General features: G+C 40.8%; 2 protein-coding genes across 3 annotated transcripts in view; both read right to left on the bottom strand.

Moving 5' to 3' along the window:
- Positions 1-681: 681 nt before the first annotated feature.
- On the bottom strand, positions 682-3065 carry LOC131541448 (uracil nucleotide/cysteinyl leukotriene receptor). The gene is made up of 2 exons (XM_058777188.1): positions 2972-3065; positions 682-2002 (listed from the first exon to the last, which is right to left on the bottom strand). The coding sequence occupies exons 1-2, from the start codon at positions 2976-2978 to the stop codon at positions 1068-1070; spliced, it is 942 nt and encodes a 313-aa protein (XP_058633171.1). The 5' UTR covers positions 2979-3065; the 3' UTR covers positions 682-1067.
- A 1214-nt stretch (positions 3066-4279) lies between these two features.
- sapcd2 (suppressor APC domain containing 2) overlaps positions 4280-20676 on the bottom strand; it is a 48580-nt gene continuing 32183 nt past the window's right edge. For both annotated transcript variants that reach the window (XM_058776850.1, XM_058776851.1), the window contains exon 7: positions 4280-6645. In XM_058776850.1, coding sequence (XP_058632833.1) covers positions 6517-6645 — 129 coding nt within the window. In that variant the 3' untranslated portion in view covers positions 4280-6516. The remainder of the gene's footprint in view (positions 6646-20676) is intronic.

Genomic DNA, 20676 nt, shown 5'->3' with positions numbered 1-20676 from the left:
TAAAGACACCGCATAATTAACAGAATAAAGCTGACTTCATTAAACTTCTCACACACTGATAACGAGACTTCTACTTATAAGCACATTTTATTGTATCACAGAAAAAAAAAGTTAATTGTTAAAAATTGTTCAAATGTTCTCTCTCTAGTTTGATGTTCTCTAGTCAACTTGTTTCATAAACTGATGATAAACCAGAATTGACAGAAAACAAATGCACATAAGTGAAAAACTAAAATCCACTACAAGTAAATATGAAATATATTAACAACATTTTATATGCACAAAATATGCAGTTGTCAGCAGGTTGCAGTGCAAAAAATGATTTTCTTAGTTTTTGTCTTGTTTCCAGCCAAAATATCCAAAAAATCTTAAATTAAGAAGGATTTTCTAGACAAGTAAAAATTATTGTCTTGTTTTCAGAAAAAAAAACAAGTCAAAATGAAGTGAGTTTTTGCTTGAAACGAGCAAAATAATCTGCCAATGGGGGTAAGCAAAATAATATTGTTTTCTGTTTGAAATGAGATCATTTTTCTTACCCCATTGGCAGATTATTTTGCTTGTTCTAAGCAAAAACTCACTTCATTTTGACTTGTTTTTTTTCTGAAAACAAGACAATAAATTTTACTTATCAAAAAATTCTTAAATTAAGAAGGATTTTCTAGACATTTTGGCTGGAAACAAGACAAAACATGTAAGTCAGAAAAGCATTTTTTGCAGTGTGGTGCTTCTGCTTAAACAAAACAGCTGCTGATTCCTGTCAGAATGAGTCTAATATAGTTACATTACACATTATTTAGGATAAGCATTCATTTATTTATTTATAAAGTGCTTTACAACTGCACATGCAGACCAAAGTGCTGTACTATCAACATACAAATACATAAAAACGTAAACCAAGAAAACCCAAAAATGGATCAATTAAAATACACACAATCTAGCCCAAGCTAATGACAAGATAGTTCTTAACACCAGCTTTAAAAAAGTGTTTATAGACGTGCACAAACCTACATTATTATGTGCATGCAGTGGTCAGTTCTAATCAAGTGAAATCCTCTGATAGCCGCCGCTCACCGACTGACGGTGTAAACGGGATCAGCGCTTTGTTCAGTGTTTTTCAAGCAGCAGCGCAGGGTTTTGGGCAGCTTCTCCCGCGACAGATACAGAACCGGCTGGATGCTGCTGCTGACGTCCATGAAGCCGAAGGCGATGTAGTGGATATAACAGCGGAAGACATCCGGAGAGAAATACTCTCGAAAGGGAAAGAGAGCCACTGGCGGGAAGTAGTTAAACACAATGATGGCCAAGATGATGAGGACCATCTTGAAGGCCTTCTTCTTGACCGGGTGTCTCTCGTCTCGTCCTGGAGCCGACTGTCTCAGAGCCCAGAGAATGGAGACGTTACAGAAGAGCATGAACGCAAACGCCACCAGGATCATGACGGTGAACACCTTGTCGAAGTTGGGGATGTTTCCCACACACTTGGCTGCAGCGTAGACCAAAGTAAGGAACCAGACGCCGGCGGCGCAGACAGAGCGATGCCGCCTGTCCTTGAGCTCGGTGAAGGTGATGGGATGCAGCACGGCCATATATCTGTCCAGACAGATGCAGGACAGAAAGAGCGGAGACGAATCTTTGACGCCGTAGAAGAAGCGCAGAACGTACCAGGTGCTGCTGGAGCTCAGGTAGACGATGTTGGCCAGCTCCAGCGGAGGAATGAGGCAGAAGAACGCGTCCAGCACAGCCAGGTGCACGATGAAGATGTCTGAGCTGGACGAGTCGCCCTTGTTCTTATGAATGAGCCACAGAACCATGATGTTGGCCGGGATGCCCAGGAACATGTTGATGAACTGCAGCACCAGGTAGAAGATGAGCACGGCGGGCATGTCTGCGCAGCTGCTGTAGACCGTCTGCTCGGCCGAGGCGTTCAGGGGCCGCTGACTCAGGAGCAGAGAAGAGTTAATGAATCTGAAGAGCTGTAGGATTGCCATCGTCCTCTCAACGGCTGAAACACACAAACAGAGATCAAATGCAACCAAATTCTTGCTTTGTGCTTCATCCAGAATCACATCACCATCTCTAACAGCAGAAACCTGCTCCAGCTTTCACCTCAGTCCTGACGATAACAATCATGAGGGATTTCGCTTCTGCTGATCGAAGTTTGTTCAATACGGCTGGGATTTAATAACTGAAGCTCAAATTAATCTACATGGACATCACATCATACACTTTCATAATGCAATAACAGGCTTTCTGAATTTCTTCTTTTGAAGAATATTAATTTTCTACACTCATTTAAAAAATGTATGTTCCATCAGTCTAACCTTAAAGACTTAACTAGGAAAAACATGATTGTTACGGTTCATTCATTACAGCAGGGCATGTTGTCAGAAATTCACTGTTGTTTTTTATGACACTGATTTCAGAAGAATATCTTTGAAATATGAAATAATATTTATCTTATAATTATATCGTCCATTCAGTGAGAAACTCAAACAGTATAATTATAATGCACAAAAATTATGTAAAACATTTTTATGTGACAGCTAGACCCAATCTTCTGCAAATGTATATTAGACTATAAATTACATACTGTATATGTTGAGTATATATACTGTATATAATATATATAGTAAGATATATATATATATATATATATATATATTTGTCAAGGCACATTTATAGCACTTCATACATTACAGATTGTCTCAAAGCAGCTGCACAGAAATAAACAGCGTCAGTGTCACAAAGTTCTTCAGTTTCAGAAATCTGTCATTTTAAATATCATTACAACTTCAAAATGAACTGTAAAGCAGCTCTACATAACAACAGTTTAATTAATTGGAGTTCGTCAGCAGCCTCAGTCTATAGTTTCTGCACAGCTGAACTCTTAATGTGTCTGTGTCATTAATTCCGTCAGTAAAGCTGATCACAGACAGTCCTGTCAGCAGTTATTAGAAGCAGCATCTCTTACCTTTCATGAGCTCCTGTGGTCTCAAAGATGCTCTTCAGCCGCAAGAGCTCGTGTGAAGTTTGTGGTGGGACTAACAGCTGACTTTAAACTGAAGACATAGACAACACTTTCACTCCCATGATTCAACACCGCCGGGAGCTCCAGGAGCCAATCAGAGCCCAGCGTTCTGGAGACTAAAGGCCAATATGGAAATTTGTGGTCTGAACGGTTCTCTTAGAGAAGAAACCTTTGCATATTATTGAGATTATAAAACATATAACATCCTAACATCTTGACATATTTACTGGCTTTGTGAAGAACAAGTTTGTGGATGGTGGGATTCGTTCAGAAAACATGTAGTGGCAAGTCCTCATCATTAACAGCGATTGGCAATGATGCAACTCGCCATTGGCTCCTGACGGAAATTTGGTGGTAAACAACTGATGCAACCGTCCATTAGGATACTTCTGAAATTCAGTGTAACAAAGTGTCATTTGTTACATGAAGATGACGTGGAGCTCTTCATCTATCAGGAAGAATAAGACGATACCTCTTTACCTCAAAAGAAACACACCTTTGTCATCTTTAGCTTCTCAGTTTTCTTCATCAGCATGAAACCTGCTGAATAAACAAGAACTTACAAAAGGACTTCTTAAAGTACTTACATCATCCTATTTCACACAGCCTCATATGAAAGAAATGAGCTGCATATTAGTCATCACAGATCATATCACAGTATTCAGATATGTGACAATCTCTGCTCAACTTACTTGATTATTGATTGTAAAATTAATAGTAATGCCAAATCATATATAAGAGATAAAAGATAAAACACTATTATATTAAAAAAGAAAAAAAAGAAGAGAGAGAGACAGAGAAACTGGTGATTACCAACATTTATATACAAGTGTTTATAAAAATTTAATTCATGAACATGCCAATGAGCTCTTCTGACTGTGTTTGTACGAGAAAAATCACATTATTACACCGTTTTATTGGCGATGATCAATTCCACAATCAAATGTGGAATATATACAATATTGCGCAAGTCTTAGGCATGTTTCAAGACATTATCTTTTGCATCTGTGCACCAGTAGGATATGAATATCAATGTAGTTGATCAAACATCCATATTAGCTTCATTATAACAATCAAGTGAAGTTTGTGTAGGGTCCACACAGAGATCTGAGCATCATTCAGTCCGTCTGGATTCACACAAAGAAACTCAAACTCCCCACTAAACCACTGAACTGTGAAAAGTTACAGTTATCATTTAACAAATTAAAGTTTGGCATCTTTAAAATCATTAAAAACAGCTTTTGTCCCAAGTAGACAGGCACATTTAAATTATTATTTCAGAAAATGTCACTTAAAACCAAAAAGTATGTAATACACTAACCTATAAATCAATAAAAGAGAAAAGAAACAACTTATAGAAGCGAAATGTTAATTGATTCTGAAGAAAATGTCTCAAAAACAGAATGTCACGAAAGAACGACTTGTTTTAATAATGGAAGAGTTTGTTGTGGATTACATATTCAAAAGAAACGGGAGTGTTGAGAATTAAATCAACAGTATGATGAGATTCACATGTAAAACACACAGCTGCGGCAAATATAAAGCCTCTAATGACATTAGTGCTCTTCAGCTTCATTGACTGTTCTCCTGTAGAGTCTCTTAACGATCATTTAAGGATCATTTTTCCAAAGCACCATCGCTCAGCATCGCTCCCTGCAGATTGAGGACAAACACTGCGTTCTTTCCAGTGAATGTTGTATTATCAGCTCAATGAAAGGGAAAAACACTCTTCCGCTGGTACTATACGTCTGCAATCATCATCTGATGATGTTATTATCATGAACATGGACACACACGTTCCTGCAAACTCGACAGCTTATTAATTCCATGTAATAACTGAAAACCACGAGCCACAGCGTAGATCATCAGGGCCTTACAGAGGAGAGGTTAGTAGCAAATCTCATCCAGCACACGGGTATAAATGCTTCAACGGCACTCAAAACTTGGAAGGAAAGAAAACAAGTGGACAGACTGAGGATTCACTGGATTGAAATAAATCATGTTTTTTAGTGCCCCTCGTCAAGGTGTTGATGAACAAACGTTTCTCCACATTCACTGCGATCTGATGATAATCCTGCTGAGTGTAAAACATGTCCACAAACCTCCTTCCTTTCTCAGTTTGACCTTCAGGGCTGAAAAACAATCGTCCAGTTCTTGATCTTTCCGAAATCCACTTTCATGCCATGTTGTGCTTATATATGGCTGTATAATATAGTAAATATATTTTGGAAACATTTACAGAAATGATTCCCATGAAGTCACGGTAGTCGTTCATAAAATCACAAAATATCCAGCAGGGATTTTATCTTAGAAATTTAGTTTTATCGGTCAGGTGAAAAATAAAGCATAAACCCGATGAAAGAAACCATAGCTCACCATATGAAACGGCGACACGGAGTGAAAATGACGCAGATCCAGTTTTAAAGGAATATTTCAGGTGATTTTCAACATAATATCTATAGAGGGCGTCTACGAGCGCTGTCAATCATTATGAGCCATTAACAGCTCAATTATCAATCGCTTTACTAAAGAATGAATCCAAGAGTTTAAACAAAAACAAACTTCACGTTTCTGCTTTTAAACTCTCCAGAATGATTTCCATTATTAAAAACACGTCCTTCTTTATAAACTGGCATAAGAGTAAATTTTCTGTGGTATCTGAGAGCATGTCACAGATGCAATGACATTATTATTATTATTATTATTATTCTGAGAGAAGCTTAATATGGCTTCTTAATCAAAGATTCAAAGCCAGATGGAGCACACCTGACTGGAACGGAATCAAATGCTCTCGAGGTGCATTTATAACTTTTTTTTGGACCTCATGGTTTTTAATCAACATGTCATAACGTCTTCTCTCTAATGGCCTATGCAGGATTTCTCTGATTATTTAGTTCACTCTTCTTACAATCTACTGCAAGTTCACATTCACATCCGCCTCCATCCAATCAACAAGCGACTGAACTAATCCTGCCCTACATTTAGTCTTTTTCTATCTTTATACAGACGATCTGTCACTGCTTGTGCTACATCACGTCTTTAAGAAGCCTTTTTACCTTACATGTCCTTTAACTGAGAGGAATTTAAAAACACTACTCTTTCAGAGAAAACAGCACACTAATTAAAGCACCACAGCTAAAATAAACCAAACCAAAACCAAAAGTCTACATAAGTACCTGCCCTCGCTAATCGACTGTTCAGATAAACGTTCCGTTCATGTTGACTACACAGGAGGGAACTTTAACCGCAGCCTCCGTTCTGACGTGTTTATCTGTTCCGTCGGATCTAACCGCACTGAAATCCAGTTTATTCTTCTGCTCGTCTCATGTATTTCGTCTCAGCTGACAGAGTAGGGTTCTTCAGGCGAAATCACGAGAGCTCCTCCGTGAATCATGTTTTGATTGGACTGTTGAAACGGCTCTGAGAATCCGGTCCTCTCGGTCTCAGATGATTGAGTGTGTGGTGTGATTGGAGATGTCTGATGGTGATCAGATGAAGGTGGAGTCGAGAGCGCTGCTATCATGAGCGCTGCGAGCTCGAGCTTCAAACAGCTGCTTGATCAGAGCCGATTTCTCCTGCTCCAGCTGAGTGATGCGCTCACTTTTCTCTGTCACCTCCTGAAACGACAAACATCATGTCAGAACGCAAGACATGGACACATCCTAACCTGGACATTTGTGTAATGATGCTCAAATAGAACAGAATGAGCTTCTGTAGAGAATATGACAAAACATGATGCTTCTGTTAATAAGAAGATTGTTTCCATCACTTATTTATACATGCGAGTGAGAGACAACTAATGTGTGTGAAGTGAGGATCTACTGATAGTCATGCTGTACACGATAAAAACAGTGGCACACTTACAGTGATCATATGTGACCCTGGACCACAAAACCAGTCTTAAGTGTAAATTTTTCGAAATTGAGATTTATGCATCATCTGAAAGCTGAATACATAGGCTTTCCATTGATGGGCTGTTATGATCAGACAATATTTGGCCGAGATACAACTATTTGAAAATCTGCAAAGTTGTCCAAATAAATTCTTAGCAATGTGTATTACTAATTAAAAAAAATCACGTTTTGATATATTTACAGTAGTAAATTCACAAAATATCTTCATGGAATATGATCTTTACTTAATATACTAATGATTTTTGGAAAAAAGAAAAATCGGTAATTTTGACCCATACAATGTATTTTTGGCTATTGCTACAAATATACCCCAGCGACTTAAGACTGGTTTTGTGGTCCAGGGTCACATATGTGCTTGAATTTATAAAAAGAGGCCCAGTGTAAACGACTGATGCAACTTTTCCACAAAATAGTGAAACACTTCATGTGCAGTTCACTAACGGTTCACAGACAGCCATTTAAAAGAATATGACTGGCATATTTTTCAGAATATAAATTGTATTTTTTCATCTGAAATGTGCTGTGACCTAAATAATGCATTTAATGTCAAGCATGCAACATGCACACAATTTCCTGCACATGACAAAGTTAGATTCTATGTTTTATGTTACAATGCGATTATGAAAACATCTGTATTCCTGCTAAATTAGAGAGGCACATGAGCCCGTAAATCTGGATTAGACCATATATTAGCTTTGTATTTGTCTGTTTTCTCACCCTTGGTCTTTTTTTTTTAACAGGGGATTTATTTATATAAATGTTATAAATTTATATAAATGTTATACTTTTTTTTTTTTTTTTAAGTACTGTCAATCGATTAAAAAATGTAATCGCGTTAATCACAGTCATGGACATAATCAGGTATGAGACATAATCCTTATTATTCTTCATTATATCATTATTCTTTTGTTTTTATTCAGCCATTATCAGCCTTTATACTGGCATTAAAACGTTTACCAAACCACATCGCTTTAATCCCAGTATACATTTACCCAACTATTATCAAAAGTATTTCTAAATAAATACAACAAAACATTTCTTGCAACCTTACGTGAAGTATTATGACAAAATGCATTATGAAGAAGAATTGGACCTGTTCTGCAGCTGCATTAGAGCTAACATTAGAATCATGCTTCATAAGACAATTTATGAGATTAATAGTACACTTTTACTCAGAACTCACTTCACACCACCATCGAGTATTTGTAATAACTTACTTTTACGATCATATGTGGAATTTGGTCGTTTACTGTTGTTAAAATATGCTATTTATAACCTTTTATATCACTGCACAAATTAGCATTTCAGATGTACACATTCAACTAAAAAAAAAAAAAAAATCACATACAGACCATATCCTATCGTAATCGTGTGTTTATTATCTTATATAATCTATAGTGGCTGTTGTCATGTTCATTTCTGCTGTGTAAAAGCCTTAACATGTATGCTCTGCTGAAACTCACGTTGTTTGATGTTACAGCCGCCTCTCCGTTCTTAAGTTGCCAGGGATACATTCCAAGTATAATACACATTAGTAAAAGGATCTATTTTAATTTTTATTTGTCTATATACACTTTGGGCAGTCGCGGTACATTATAAAAGTAGCCCAAAAAACTGCAACCCACGGCTCTGTAATTTTTCCTGCGACTGTATTTTCAAAATAGCCCACTTGTGCCGTTACTCTGGCAACACTGGTGCTGTACCCTCATCAGACAATGATAGATAACCTTCCGCGCTGCGATGAAGGTTGGGGTCAAACCTTATCAAACGATTAATCTGCGTTAAAAAAAAATATTAACGCGTTTTGAATTCCATTCAAAAAGTTAAACTTTTATATTATATTCATTCATTACACACAGACTGATATATTTCAAATGTTTCTTTCTTTTAATTTTGATGATTATAACTGACAACTAAGGAAAATCCCAAATTCAGTATCTCAGAAAATTAGAATATTGTGAAAAGGTTCAATATTGAAGACACCTGGTGCCACACTCTAATCAGCTAATTAACTCAAAACACCTGCAAAGGCTTTTAAATGGTCTTTCAGTCTAGGTCTGTAGGCTACACAATCATGGGGAAGACTGCTGACTTGACAGATGTCCAAAAGACGACCATTGACACATTGCACAAGGAGGACAAGACACAAAAGGTCATTGCAAAAGAGGCTGGCTGTTCACAGAGCTCTGTGTTCAAGCACATTAATAAAGAGGCGAAGGGAAGGAAAAGATGTGGTAGAAAAAAAGTGTACAAGCAATAGAGATAACCGCACCCTGGAGAGGATTGTGAAACAAAACCCATTCAAAAATGTGGGGGAGATTCACAAAGAGTGTACTGCAGCTGGAGTCAGTGCTTCAAGAACCACTACGCACAGACGTATGCAAGACATGGGTTTCAGCTGTCGCATTCCTTGTGTCAAGCCACTCTTGAACAACACACAGCGTCAGAAGCGTCTCGCCTGGGCTAAAGACAAAAAGGACTGGACTGCTGCTGAGTGGTCCAAAGTTATGTTCTCTGATGAAAGTAAATTTTGTATTTCCTTTGGAAATCAGGGTCCCAGAGTCTGGAGGAAGAGAGGAGAGGCACACAATCCACGTTGCTTGAGGTCCAGTGTAAAGTTTCCACAGTCAGTGATGGTTTGGGGTGCCATGTCATCTGCTGGTGTTGGTCCACTGTGTTTTCTGAGGTCCAAGGTCAACGCAGCCGTATACCAGGAAGTTTTCAAGTCAAGTCAAGTTGAGCTTTATTGTCATTCCGCTACATGCGGGGGCATACAGTGGAACGAAATATCTATCCTACTGATAGATTTGACTATAAATATACTCTATATATATATATAATAAAAGTTTTATCTATACATAAACTAAAAAATACAAACAATACAAACTATACGAGTGCTTCAGATAAATACTGTACATGTGCGAAGAGAAACATTGTGAGTCAGCAGCTGGCTGGGGAACAGTGCAGGATGATTTGTAGTGCATGAGCATGTAAACATACGTATATTACTGAGTCTTTTGTGGGATATGTATACCCACAGCAGTGTGTGTGAAAAGTGACTAGTGCGCATAGAGGAGGAGAGTGTGCTACTACAGGTGGTTTGTACAGGCCCACTCACCTGTGTGTAGCACACTTTGCTTGCACACACAAAAAAAAAAAAAAAAAAAGTTCCATAAGTTTCAGATGGTCCATGTTTCAGGAGGTAGGGGGTTTGTATGGGGTTTCAGAGAGGGGCGGGGTGATTTGAGTTCAGGGCTCTCACAGCCTGGGGGAAAAAGCTGTTGAGCAGTCTGGCAGAGCGGGCTCTGATGCTCCGCACCGTCTTCCTGATGGTAGAAGCTGGAAGAGACTGTGGGAGGGTGTGTGGAGTCCTTCACGATACTATTGGCTTTGCTGGAGCATCGTGTGAGGAAAATGTCCAGGATGGAGGGGAGAGGGGCACCGATGATCCTTGCAGCTGTGTTCACTGTCCACTGGAGGGTCTTGCGGTCTGCTGCGGTACAGTTCCCGTACCAGACAGTGATGCAGCTGGTCAGCACACTCTCAATGGTGCCCCTGTAGAAAGTGGTGAGGATGGGTGGAGGGAGACTTGCTCTTTTCAGCCGGCGGAGGAAGTGTAGGAGCTGTTGTGCCTTCTTGGAGAGTGACATGGTGTTGGTGGTCCAGGTGAGATCCTCTGTGATGTGCACCCCCAGGAATTTAGTGCTGCTGACTCTCTCCACAGGCGAGCTGTCGATGGTCAGTGGGGGGTGATCACCGGAGTTCCTTCTGAAGTCCATCACAACCTCCTTTGTCTTACTCACATTGAGGGACAGGTTGTTAGTGCCACACCATTCAGCCAGCTGTGCCACTTCCTCTCTGTAGTGCGTTTCATCGTTGTTGCTGATGAGACCTACCACTGTTGTGTCATCAGCGAACTTGATGATGTGGTTGGAGCTGGACTTGGCAGTGCAGTCATGGGTCAGCAGCATGAAGAGCAGCGGGCTGAGCACACAGCCTTGTGGGGCACCTGTGCTCAGTGTGGTAGTGCTCGAGGTGTTGTGGCCGACACGGACTGACTGAGGTCTTCCGGTTAGAAAGTCCAGAATCCAATTGCAGAGGGAGTTGTTAAGGCCCAGCAGGTTTAGTTTGTTGATGAGCTGTTGTGGGATTATTGTGTTGAATGCTGAGCTGAAATCAATGAACAGCATTCTAACATAAGAGTCTTTGTTTTCTAGGTGGGTAAGAGCCAGGTGGAGGGTGGAGGAAATTGCATCGTCCGTAGAGCGGTTTGGACAGTATGCAAACTGGAGCGGATCGAGTGTGTTGGGGAGGCTGGTTTTGATGTTGTGCATGACTAACCTCTCAAAGCACTTCATTATGATTGGAGTCAGTGCTATGGGACGGTAGTCATTTAGACAGGACACAGGTGATTTCTTTGGTACCGGTAAGATTGTTGTGGGTTTGAGACATGTGGGGACGACTGCCTAGCTCAGCGAGGTGTTGAAGATATCTGTTAGGACATCTGTCAGCTGTACAGCACAGTCTTTCAGTACACGGCCCGGTATGTTGTCGGGACCCGCAGCCTTGCGTGGGTTGATCCTAGAGATCCTAGGGTCTTCCTTACGTCGGCTGGAGACAGACAGAGCGCCTGGTCGTTGGGAGGTGTGGGCAGTTTTTGTGCAGGTGTGTCATTCTGCATTTCAAACCGTGAATAAAAGTGGTTGAGTGTATCTGGGAGGGATGTGTCGTCATCACAGGCCTGTGGCGGGGGCTTGTAGTCTGTGATGGTCTGAATGGCTTGCCACAGAGTGTGTCTCTGCTGTCTGTGAAGTGATTGTTGATTTTTTGAGCATATGACCGTTTTCCATTTTTGATGCTGCGGGACAGATTGGCTCTTGCCGCTTTGAGGGCTGCTTTATCTCCTGATCTGAAAGCTTCATCTCTGGTCTTTAGCAGCCCACGAACCTCTGCTGTCATCCATGGCTTTTGGTTGGCGCGTGTGGTGATGGTCTTGGTGACTGTCACATCATCAGTGCACTTTTTGATGTAAGCAGTCACAGTTTCAGTGTACTCCTGCAGGTCTGTGTGGTTGTTGTAGGTGGCCACCTCTTTAAACATGTTCCAGTCTGTGTCCTGGAAGCAGTCCTGCAGTGCTGAGGTAGCATTTTCTGGCCATACCATGATCTGTTTTTGAACCGGTTTGGCAAGTTTGAGAAGTGGTCTGTATGCTGGGATTAGCATAACAGAGATGTGGTCCAAGTACCCAAGGTGGGGGCGGGGTTCGGCTTTGTATGCGTTCTTTTTGTGTTGTGTAAATAATGTCCAGTGTGTTTTTTCCCCTTGTTGCAAAGTTAACATGTTGGTAGAACTTTGGCAAAACTGTCTTTAAGTTTGCGTGGTTGAAGTCACCGGCTATGATGAAAAAGCCGTCGGAGTTATTTGTTTGTTGTTCGCTGATGGCGCTGTACAGTTCATGAAGCGCGTCCTTAGCGTTTGCACACGGGGGAATGTAAACCGCGACAATAACAATGGCCGTGAACTCCCGCGGCAGGTAGAACGGTCGACACTTCACAAACATAAACTCCACCAGTGATGAACAGTGTTTTGATACTAACGCAGCATTGTTACACCATTCTTTGTTGATATACACACACAAGCCACCGCCGCGAGTCTTACCAGACAGTGACGAATCTCTGTCTGCTCGGTAGCAGGTTAGCCCGTGTAGCTGAATGGCGGAGTCCGGGATGTTGTCATCTAGCCATGTTTCAGTGAAAACAGACACACAACAATCCCTTGCCTCATGCTGTGTAGACCGACTGAGTTGAATTAAGTCCAGTTTGTTTTCCAGAGAGCGAATGTTTGAGAGCATGAGTGTTGGAAGAGCCGGTCTTGTGGGGTTAGCCCTTAGCCTAGCTCGTATACCTCCGCGCTTCCGTCCTCTCACACCGCTTGCGATGCCTCCTTGTGCGGGTAGCGTCAGTAGGCGAGGCCGCGGTCTCGAGGTCCGGCTCCAGCAGTAAACAAAGGCCTCGTAGCTTCTCAGTAGCCGCTGGCGAGAGTTTGTGTTTGTATGTGTTTGTATGCTTTGGCGATCATAGATGTATCCCGGAGTGATCTCCCGATGAATTAGCGGTAAATTGACATTGTTTGGAGACGAACAGACGACATTAAAAGACATAAAAGCACTGTCTTTGGGACCCGGAGAAGCCACTGCGTCTGACCGCGCCGCCATCTTGGCAAGTATACTTGCCAAGCACTTCATGCTTCCTGCTGCTGACCAACTTTATGGAGATGCAGATTTCATTTTCCAACAGGACTTGGCACCTGCACACAGTGCCAAAGCAACCAGTATTTGGTTTAAGGACCATGGTATCCCCGTTCTTAATTAGCCAGCAAACTCGCCTGACCTTAACCCCATAGAAAATCTATGGGGTATTGTGAAGAGGAAGATGCGATATGCCAGACCCAACAATGCAGAAGAGCTGAAGGCCACTATCAGAGCAACCTGGGCTCTCATAACACCTGAGCAGTGCCACAGACTGATCGACTCCATGCCACACTGCATTGCTGCAGTAATTCAGGCAAAAGGAGCCCCAACTAAGTATTGAGTGCTGTACATGCTCATACTTTTCATATTCATACTTTTCAGTTGGCCAAGATTCCTAAAAATCCTTTCTTTGTATTGATCTTAAGAAATATTCTAATTTTCTGAGATACTGAATTTGGGATTTTCCTTAGTTGTCAGTTATAATCATCAAAATTGAAAGAAATAAACATTTTAAATATATCAGTCTGTGTGTAATGAATGAATATAATATACAAGTTTCACTTTTTGAATGGAATTAGTGAAATAAATAAACTTTTTGATGATATTCTAATTATATGACCAGCACCTGTATACCTGTATGTATATATACAGTATATATATATATATATATATATTAGGGATGTAACGATTAACCGCGAGCCGGTTGAAAATCGATTCAAATATGTGACGATTCAAATCGGTTGAGATGCGAAACAAATTGCGATTCAATTAGGGTAGTTTATATGAATGCATGTCTGAGGGGAACTTACTGTCTTTAGAAAAGTTTAGATGGTATTTTTCTTCTCATCTTGCCTCTGTATAATGCATATTAAAGTTCATAAGTGCAGCGCAGCTTTGTTTACAGCGGAAACCAAGGAAACGCTTAAAGCGCCACCTGCTGGCAGAGAGTGAATCTGCGTCTCATTCAGCTCGTCTGCTGTTTCTATTTGATTTGGGGCTTGTTTTAAACTTTCAGTTTAGTTGTTATTTACATTTACATTATATTTACATTTTGTTATTTAGCAGACGCTTTTATCCAAAGTGACTTACAAATGAGGACAATAGAAGCAATCAAAACCAACAAAAGAGCAATAATATGCAAGTGCTATATTAGTATATTATTATAGTGTTATATTTCAATTTCACAAAGAAACGTGCAGCATTTTGTCCAAGCAATAATAAAAGAACATATTTAATTTATAATTTGTCTTAAATCTCATTTTCTTAAAAAAAATCATGAATCGAATCGAATTGTGAAATCAAAATCGCAAATCGAATCGAATTCAGTTGAGTGAATCGTTACATCCCTAATATATATGTGTATATATACATATATATATACATATACACATATATATATATATACACATATACATATACATATACATATATATACATATATATACACATACACACACACACATATACATATACACACACACACACATACATACAGTCGTGGTCAAAAATATCGGCACCCTTGCTAAATATGAAAATGAATCTGCATTGTTAATCCTTTTGATCTTTTATTTAAAAAAAAAAAAATTGCACAAAATTCTAACCTTTCATTGGATAAGAATTTAAAATAGGGGGGGGGAATATCATTATGAAATAAATGTTTTTCTCAAATACACGTTGAACACAATTATTGGCACCCCTAGAAATTCTTGTGAGTAAATGTCTCTGAAGTATATTCCCATTCATAGTCACAATTTTGAGCACTCCAGGGTGATTATGAAATATGAAATTATCCAGCCATCTTCCTGTTTCACAGAAATATAAATAGGAGGGAAAACAAAGCCCAAATTCCCTTAATCATGCATCACAATGAGAAAAAGCAAAGAACATATTTCTGATGTGCAGCAAAAGATAATTGAGCTTCACAAATTAGTGATGTGGCTTTAAGAAAAGAGCTAGAGCAGTGAAAATTCCCATTTCCACCATCAGGGCAATAATTAAGAATTTCCAATCAACATAAAATGTTAGGAAACTGCCTGGAAGAGGACGTGTGTCTATATCGTCCTAATGCACGGTGAGAAGGAAAGTTTGAGTGGCTAAAGACTCTCCGAGGACCACAGCTGGAGAATTGCAGAAAATAGTTGAGTCTCGGGGTCAGAAAACCTTTTAAAAAGGGAGAAGGCGATTAGGCGATTAGTCACCAGAAGAGACGGACGGCAGCGCGTAAGTGTTTTGATACTTGTTCTTAGCTCTGTTGTTTAAATTAATTACTTGCTGCTAGGAAAGAATAGTTAGTTTCCTACCTATTTGTATTCTGCTTTTTCGTTGTGGTTTATATTTTTGATTGCACTTACTGGTCATTATAATAACTGCCCCTTTAGCTTAAACTCATTTCCTGCACTTAAGTGCGAAGTGTTAGTTTCGATTTGAGCCATTGCCCTGCGATTGGCTGGTGGTTGTTCTAATTAAAAGCGACTACAGCTTTTTTTCACTCTAGACTGTGTATTTGTTTGAGGTCTGTGCGCTGACGCGGAAGCGTCTGCGGAAGCGTTCAGCCTTCGTGTTCAGCCTCCTCGTGTGAAGACCGAGAGTGTAAAGACCTGCGACTTTTTCCTGTGCGACTTGAACCGAGCAACGACACCGAGCTACACTCTTAAGTATCTTTTTTTCTTACTCACACACTCTGCTTTCCTATCCTCTTTCCTTCTACCTCTATCATGTGTCTCCAAAACATTCCGGTTCTCTCTCAGCCACGCTCTAACATCACTCGCAGACGGCAACGTAATCCTGCTAACCTACGCCCTATCTCTACATCTTCCACTACACCTCTGGCTTTCTCGGTGGGTCTCTGGAATTGTCAGTCAGCCGTCAACAAAGCTGACTTCATTTCTGCCTTTTCTTTAAAATCCACTCTCAGCATCTTGGGCTTGACTGAGACCTGGATTCGTCCAGAAGACTCAGCAACCCCAGTGCTCTCTCTACTAATTTCTCTTTCTCTCACACTTCGCGTCAAGTTGGTCGGGGTGAGGGTACTGGCCTGCTCGTTTCAAACAATTGGAAATACTCAACCCGCTCTACTCTATGCAATTACAACTCATTTGAATGTCATGCCATTACTGTATCAGCTCCGATAAAACTACAGATTGTGGTAATCTACCGTCCCCCTGGACAAATTCTAGCCACCTTCCTAGAGGAGCTGGACGGGTTGTTGTCCTCTTTCGTGGAGGATGGCACCCCACTCTTAGTCTTTGGTGATTTCAACATTCACCTAGACAAGCCTTATGCTACAGACTTCCACTCACTCCTAGCTTCATTTGATCTCAATCGCCTTACCACTACTAGCACGCACAAATCAGGCAACCAACTTGATTTAATTTACACACGCAATTGTACTGCAGATAACATTCTGGTACAACCGCTACATATCTCGGACCATTTCTTCATTACATTTACACTACATTTTGCCACCCATGTGCCACCAACCCCCCTACCGGTTACTTTTAGACGAAACCTACGCTCCCTTTCTCCCTCCCATCTTTCCTCTGTAGTATCATCCTCTCTTCCCTCACCTACCCATTTCTCATCTCTGGATGTAAACGCAGCTACTGAAACTTTATGCTCTACCTTAACTTCTGGTCTAGACGACATTTGCCCTCTCTCCTCTAGGTCAGCACGGGCTGCCCCTTCTAACCCCTGGTTATCTGATGTTCTTCGTGAACATCGGACTAAACTCAGAGCGGCAGAGAGAAAATGGCACAAATCAAACAACCCGTCGGACCTGAGTAGGTATCAGTCTCTGCTCTCATCTTTCTCTGCTGATGTCCACACTGCCAAATCCTCACATTTCCACAACAAGATCAACAGCGCTCCAGACATGCGTAATCTCTTCAGAACATTTAATTCTCTCCTCTGTCCCCCTCCACCACCTCCCACCACTTCTATTATAGCTGATGACTTTGCAACTTTTTTTACAGACAAAACTAGATCGATCAGGGATCAGTTCTCACCTCCACGCACACAGGACCCCCAACCAACCACATCCACTGCTAAAACTCCCATCTTCTCCTTCCGTCCCCTGACGGAGGCTGAAGTATCCAAACTTCTCTCCAACCATCCTACAACATGTCCTCTTGACCCAATCCCCTCGCACCTTCTGCAAGCAATCTCTCCCATGCTCTTACCGGCACTCACACACATCAACAACACATCCCTCCTCACAGGCATCTTCCCCACTGCGTTCAAGCAGGCTCGGGTAACCCCACTGCTCAAAAAACCTACATTAAACACTTCTCTTATAGAAAACTATAGACCTGTCTCTCTCCTTCCATTCATAGCGAAAACACTTGAACGTGTTGTCTTCAACCAGGTATCATTGTTTCTTTCACAGAACAACAAACTGGACGCTAAACAGTCAGGTTTCAGGAGTGGCCATTCAACTGAGACTGCGCTTCTCTCGGTCACTGAAGCCCTGCGAATTGCAAAAGCCCATTCCAAATCATCAGTCCTCATTCTGCTGGACCTATCTGCTGCTTTTGACACTGTCAATCATCAGATACTCCTCTCCACTCTCTCATCACTGGGCATCGCTGGAATTCCACTTCGCTGGTTTGAATCCTATCTCACTGGTAGGTCTTTCAGGGTGGCCTGGGGAGGGGAGGTATCCAAAGCACATACACTGGTCACTGGGGTTCCTCAGGGATCGGTTCTTGGACCCTCCTCTTCTCCACATACACTACATCACTGGGTCCCATCATACAGGCACATGGATTCTCCTACCACTGCTATGCTGATGACACACAGCTCTATCTCTCCTTTCAACCAGATGATCCAACGGTAGCTGCAAGGATCTCAGGTTGCCTGGCGGACATCTCGGCATGGATGAAAGAACATCACCTTCAGCTCAACCTGGCAAAGACTGAGCTTCTTGTCTTTCCCGCCGCTCCGACTCTACAGCATGACATCACGATCCAGTTAGGTTCATCAACAATTACCCCATCAACTTCGGTCAGAAATCTTGGTGTAATCTTTGATGACCAGCTGACCTTCAAAGACCACATTGCAAAGACTGCTCGATCTTGCAGGTTTGCACTACACAACATCAGAAAGATCAGGCCCTTTCTGATGGAGCATGCTGCACAACTTCTTGTCCAGGCCCTTGTCATTTCTAGGCTGGACTACTGCAATGCTCTTCTGGCTGGACTTCCATCAAACACAGTCAAACCTCTACAAATGATTCAGAATGCGGCGGCACGGTCTTCAAGGAACCCAAAAGAGCCCATGTTACACCTCTCCTTATCTCATTGCATTGGCTACCAATCGCAGCTCGCATCAAGTTCAAGACACTGATGCTTGCTTATAGAACAACCACAGGCTCAGCACCCGCCTACATGCACTCACTATTAAGAATCTACATCCCCTCCAGAAGTCTGAGATCTGCTAGTGAGCGACGCCTCGTGGTACCATCACAAAGAGGCTCAAAATCACTCTCCAGAACATTCTCGGTCACCATTCCTGGCTGGTGGAATGATCTTCCCACCCATATTCGGAGTGCTGGATCCCTGTCAATCTTCAAGCAACAGCTGAAAACTCATCTCTTTCGACACTACTTGACTTCACCCTACACATAAAAAAAAAAAAAAAAAAAAAAAACTCCTTCTCCTTATTTATTCCTTCCCTTGCTAGCTTGTACTTATTTAAACAATGCCTGAGACTTGGTGTTACAAGCACTTCGTTTGTCGTATTGCCTCTTCAAGATGAATCGCTTTATGTATTCCCCAAATTGTAAGTCGCTTTGGATAAAAGCGTCTGCAAAATGACTAAATGTAAATGTAAAAATTGTCAAACAGCAGCTACATCAGCACATGTTGTTTGGGAGGGTTTTGAGAAAAATTCTCCTCGCTAATCCAAAAACAATCTCCAGCATATTCAGTTATCAGACACGACTGGAACTTCAGATGGGACTGGCTTCTATGGTCAGATGAAACTAAAAAATGAGTTTTTTAGCAGCAAACACTCAAGATGGGTTTGGTGGACACAGGGATAAAAAGTACCCCGTGTGTACAATGAAATATACTGCTGTATTTTTGATGTTGTGGGCCTATATTTCAGCTGGAGGTCCTGGACATCTTGTTTAGACGCATGGCATCATGGATTCTATCAAATACCAACAGATAAAAAAAATCAATAAGTGACTGACTCTGTTAGAAATCTTATAATGGGCCATGTTTGTCTTCCAACCGTACAATAATCCAAACACAAACCTCGAGAACACCACAAAAATGGGTCACTGAGCACAAAACCAAGCTTCTGCTGGTCATTCCAGTCCTCTGACCTGAACCCTGTAGAACATGAGTGACCTGAAGAGAAGAAGCAGCAACATGGAGCTGTGAATCTAAAGGGTCTGGAGTGATTCTGGATGAAGGAATGGTCTCTGATCTCTTGTCAGGTGTCTCTAACCTCATCAGGCATTATAGGAGAACATTTAGAGCTGTTAAACTGGCAAATGAACGTTTCAAAAAGTATTGAATAAAATATATATATATATATTTTTTTTTTTTGCCAAAATAACAGAATTTTTCCTTATGTTTTTTTAAAATTTGGTAAATGAGGGTTAATATCAGTATGTTGTTGATGAATTAGACATTAGTGGTCTGCGTGTATGTACAGAAATGCTTTATCTCTTGGGTTTCGGTTTTATCTCAGTTTGTGTTTGTTAGTCAAAGTAAGGCATGTCAAGTTCATTTGTATAAAACATTTCCCACACACAGTTCACCAATTCAGCTTCACTTACATTTGTTTAGGCTTGGAGTTTATAATGTTAAACATGAATATGTAATTTATTTTTCATTCTTGTTTTGTATGCAGGTAAATTTGAGAGTGTTGTGAGTGAGGGGAACTTAGACATGTATATAGTGTTTATAATGGTTGTAAACTTTGCTTTTCATTCACCAGTCTTGTCCATTATTTCTGAATGTAATAAAATGTGACTCATTTTCTTTTAACAATGCAACTTTGACCCCTATGCAACATTTTTTTTCCAGACAAATACACTATTTCAAAGGCACATGCTGATAATATGGAAAGCTGGCATAATTGTCAGAGCAGGTTAAAACCGCCATTAATCAGGTCTATTGAGATGTAATGCCACAGCCATATCACCCTGCAGCCCAAGACTGGTTGTCCACTGAAGCCAAGCAGGGTTGAGCCACTATAGTGGGGACACTATATGGTCTTTCGGATGAGACGTTAAACCGAGGTCCTGGTGCTGGTTGGGGAGTGATCCCCCACATGATTGTAAAGCGCATTGGGTGTACAGAAATACACAAAGCACTATATAAATACCTCATTCATTCATTCATAATGCAGCTTGAGGTGCAACACTGGAAAGGTAAAAAGGCTTATTTAATTTTTTCTCGCTATAAATGTCAGATATTTTCAAGTAAGCGTACAGAGTTCTTCAAAATTTGCATATTAAACAATGACATTGA

This window comes from Onychostoma macrolepis, chromosome 05, assembly GCF_012432095.1.
Source record: "Onychostoma macrolepis isolate SWU-2019 chromosome 05, ASM1243209v1, whole genome shotgun sequence".
Lineage (NCBI taxonomy): Eukaryota > Metazoa > Chordata > Actinopteri > Cypriniformes > Cyprinidae > Onychostoma > Onychostoma macrolepis.
Note: the sequence above shows the minus strand (reverse complement) of the source record. Positions and strands in the feature narration are given on the sequence as shown.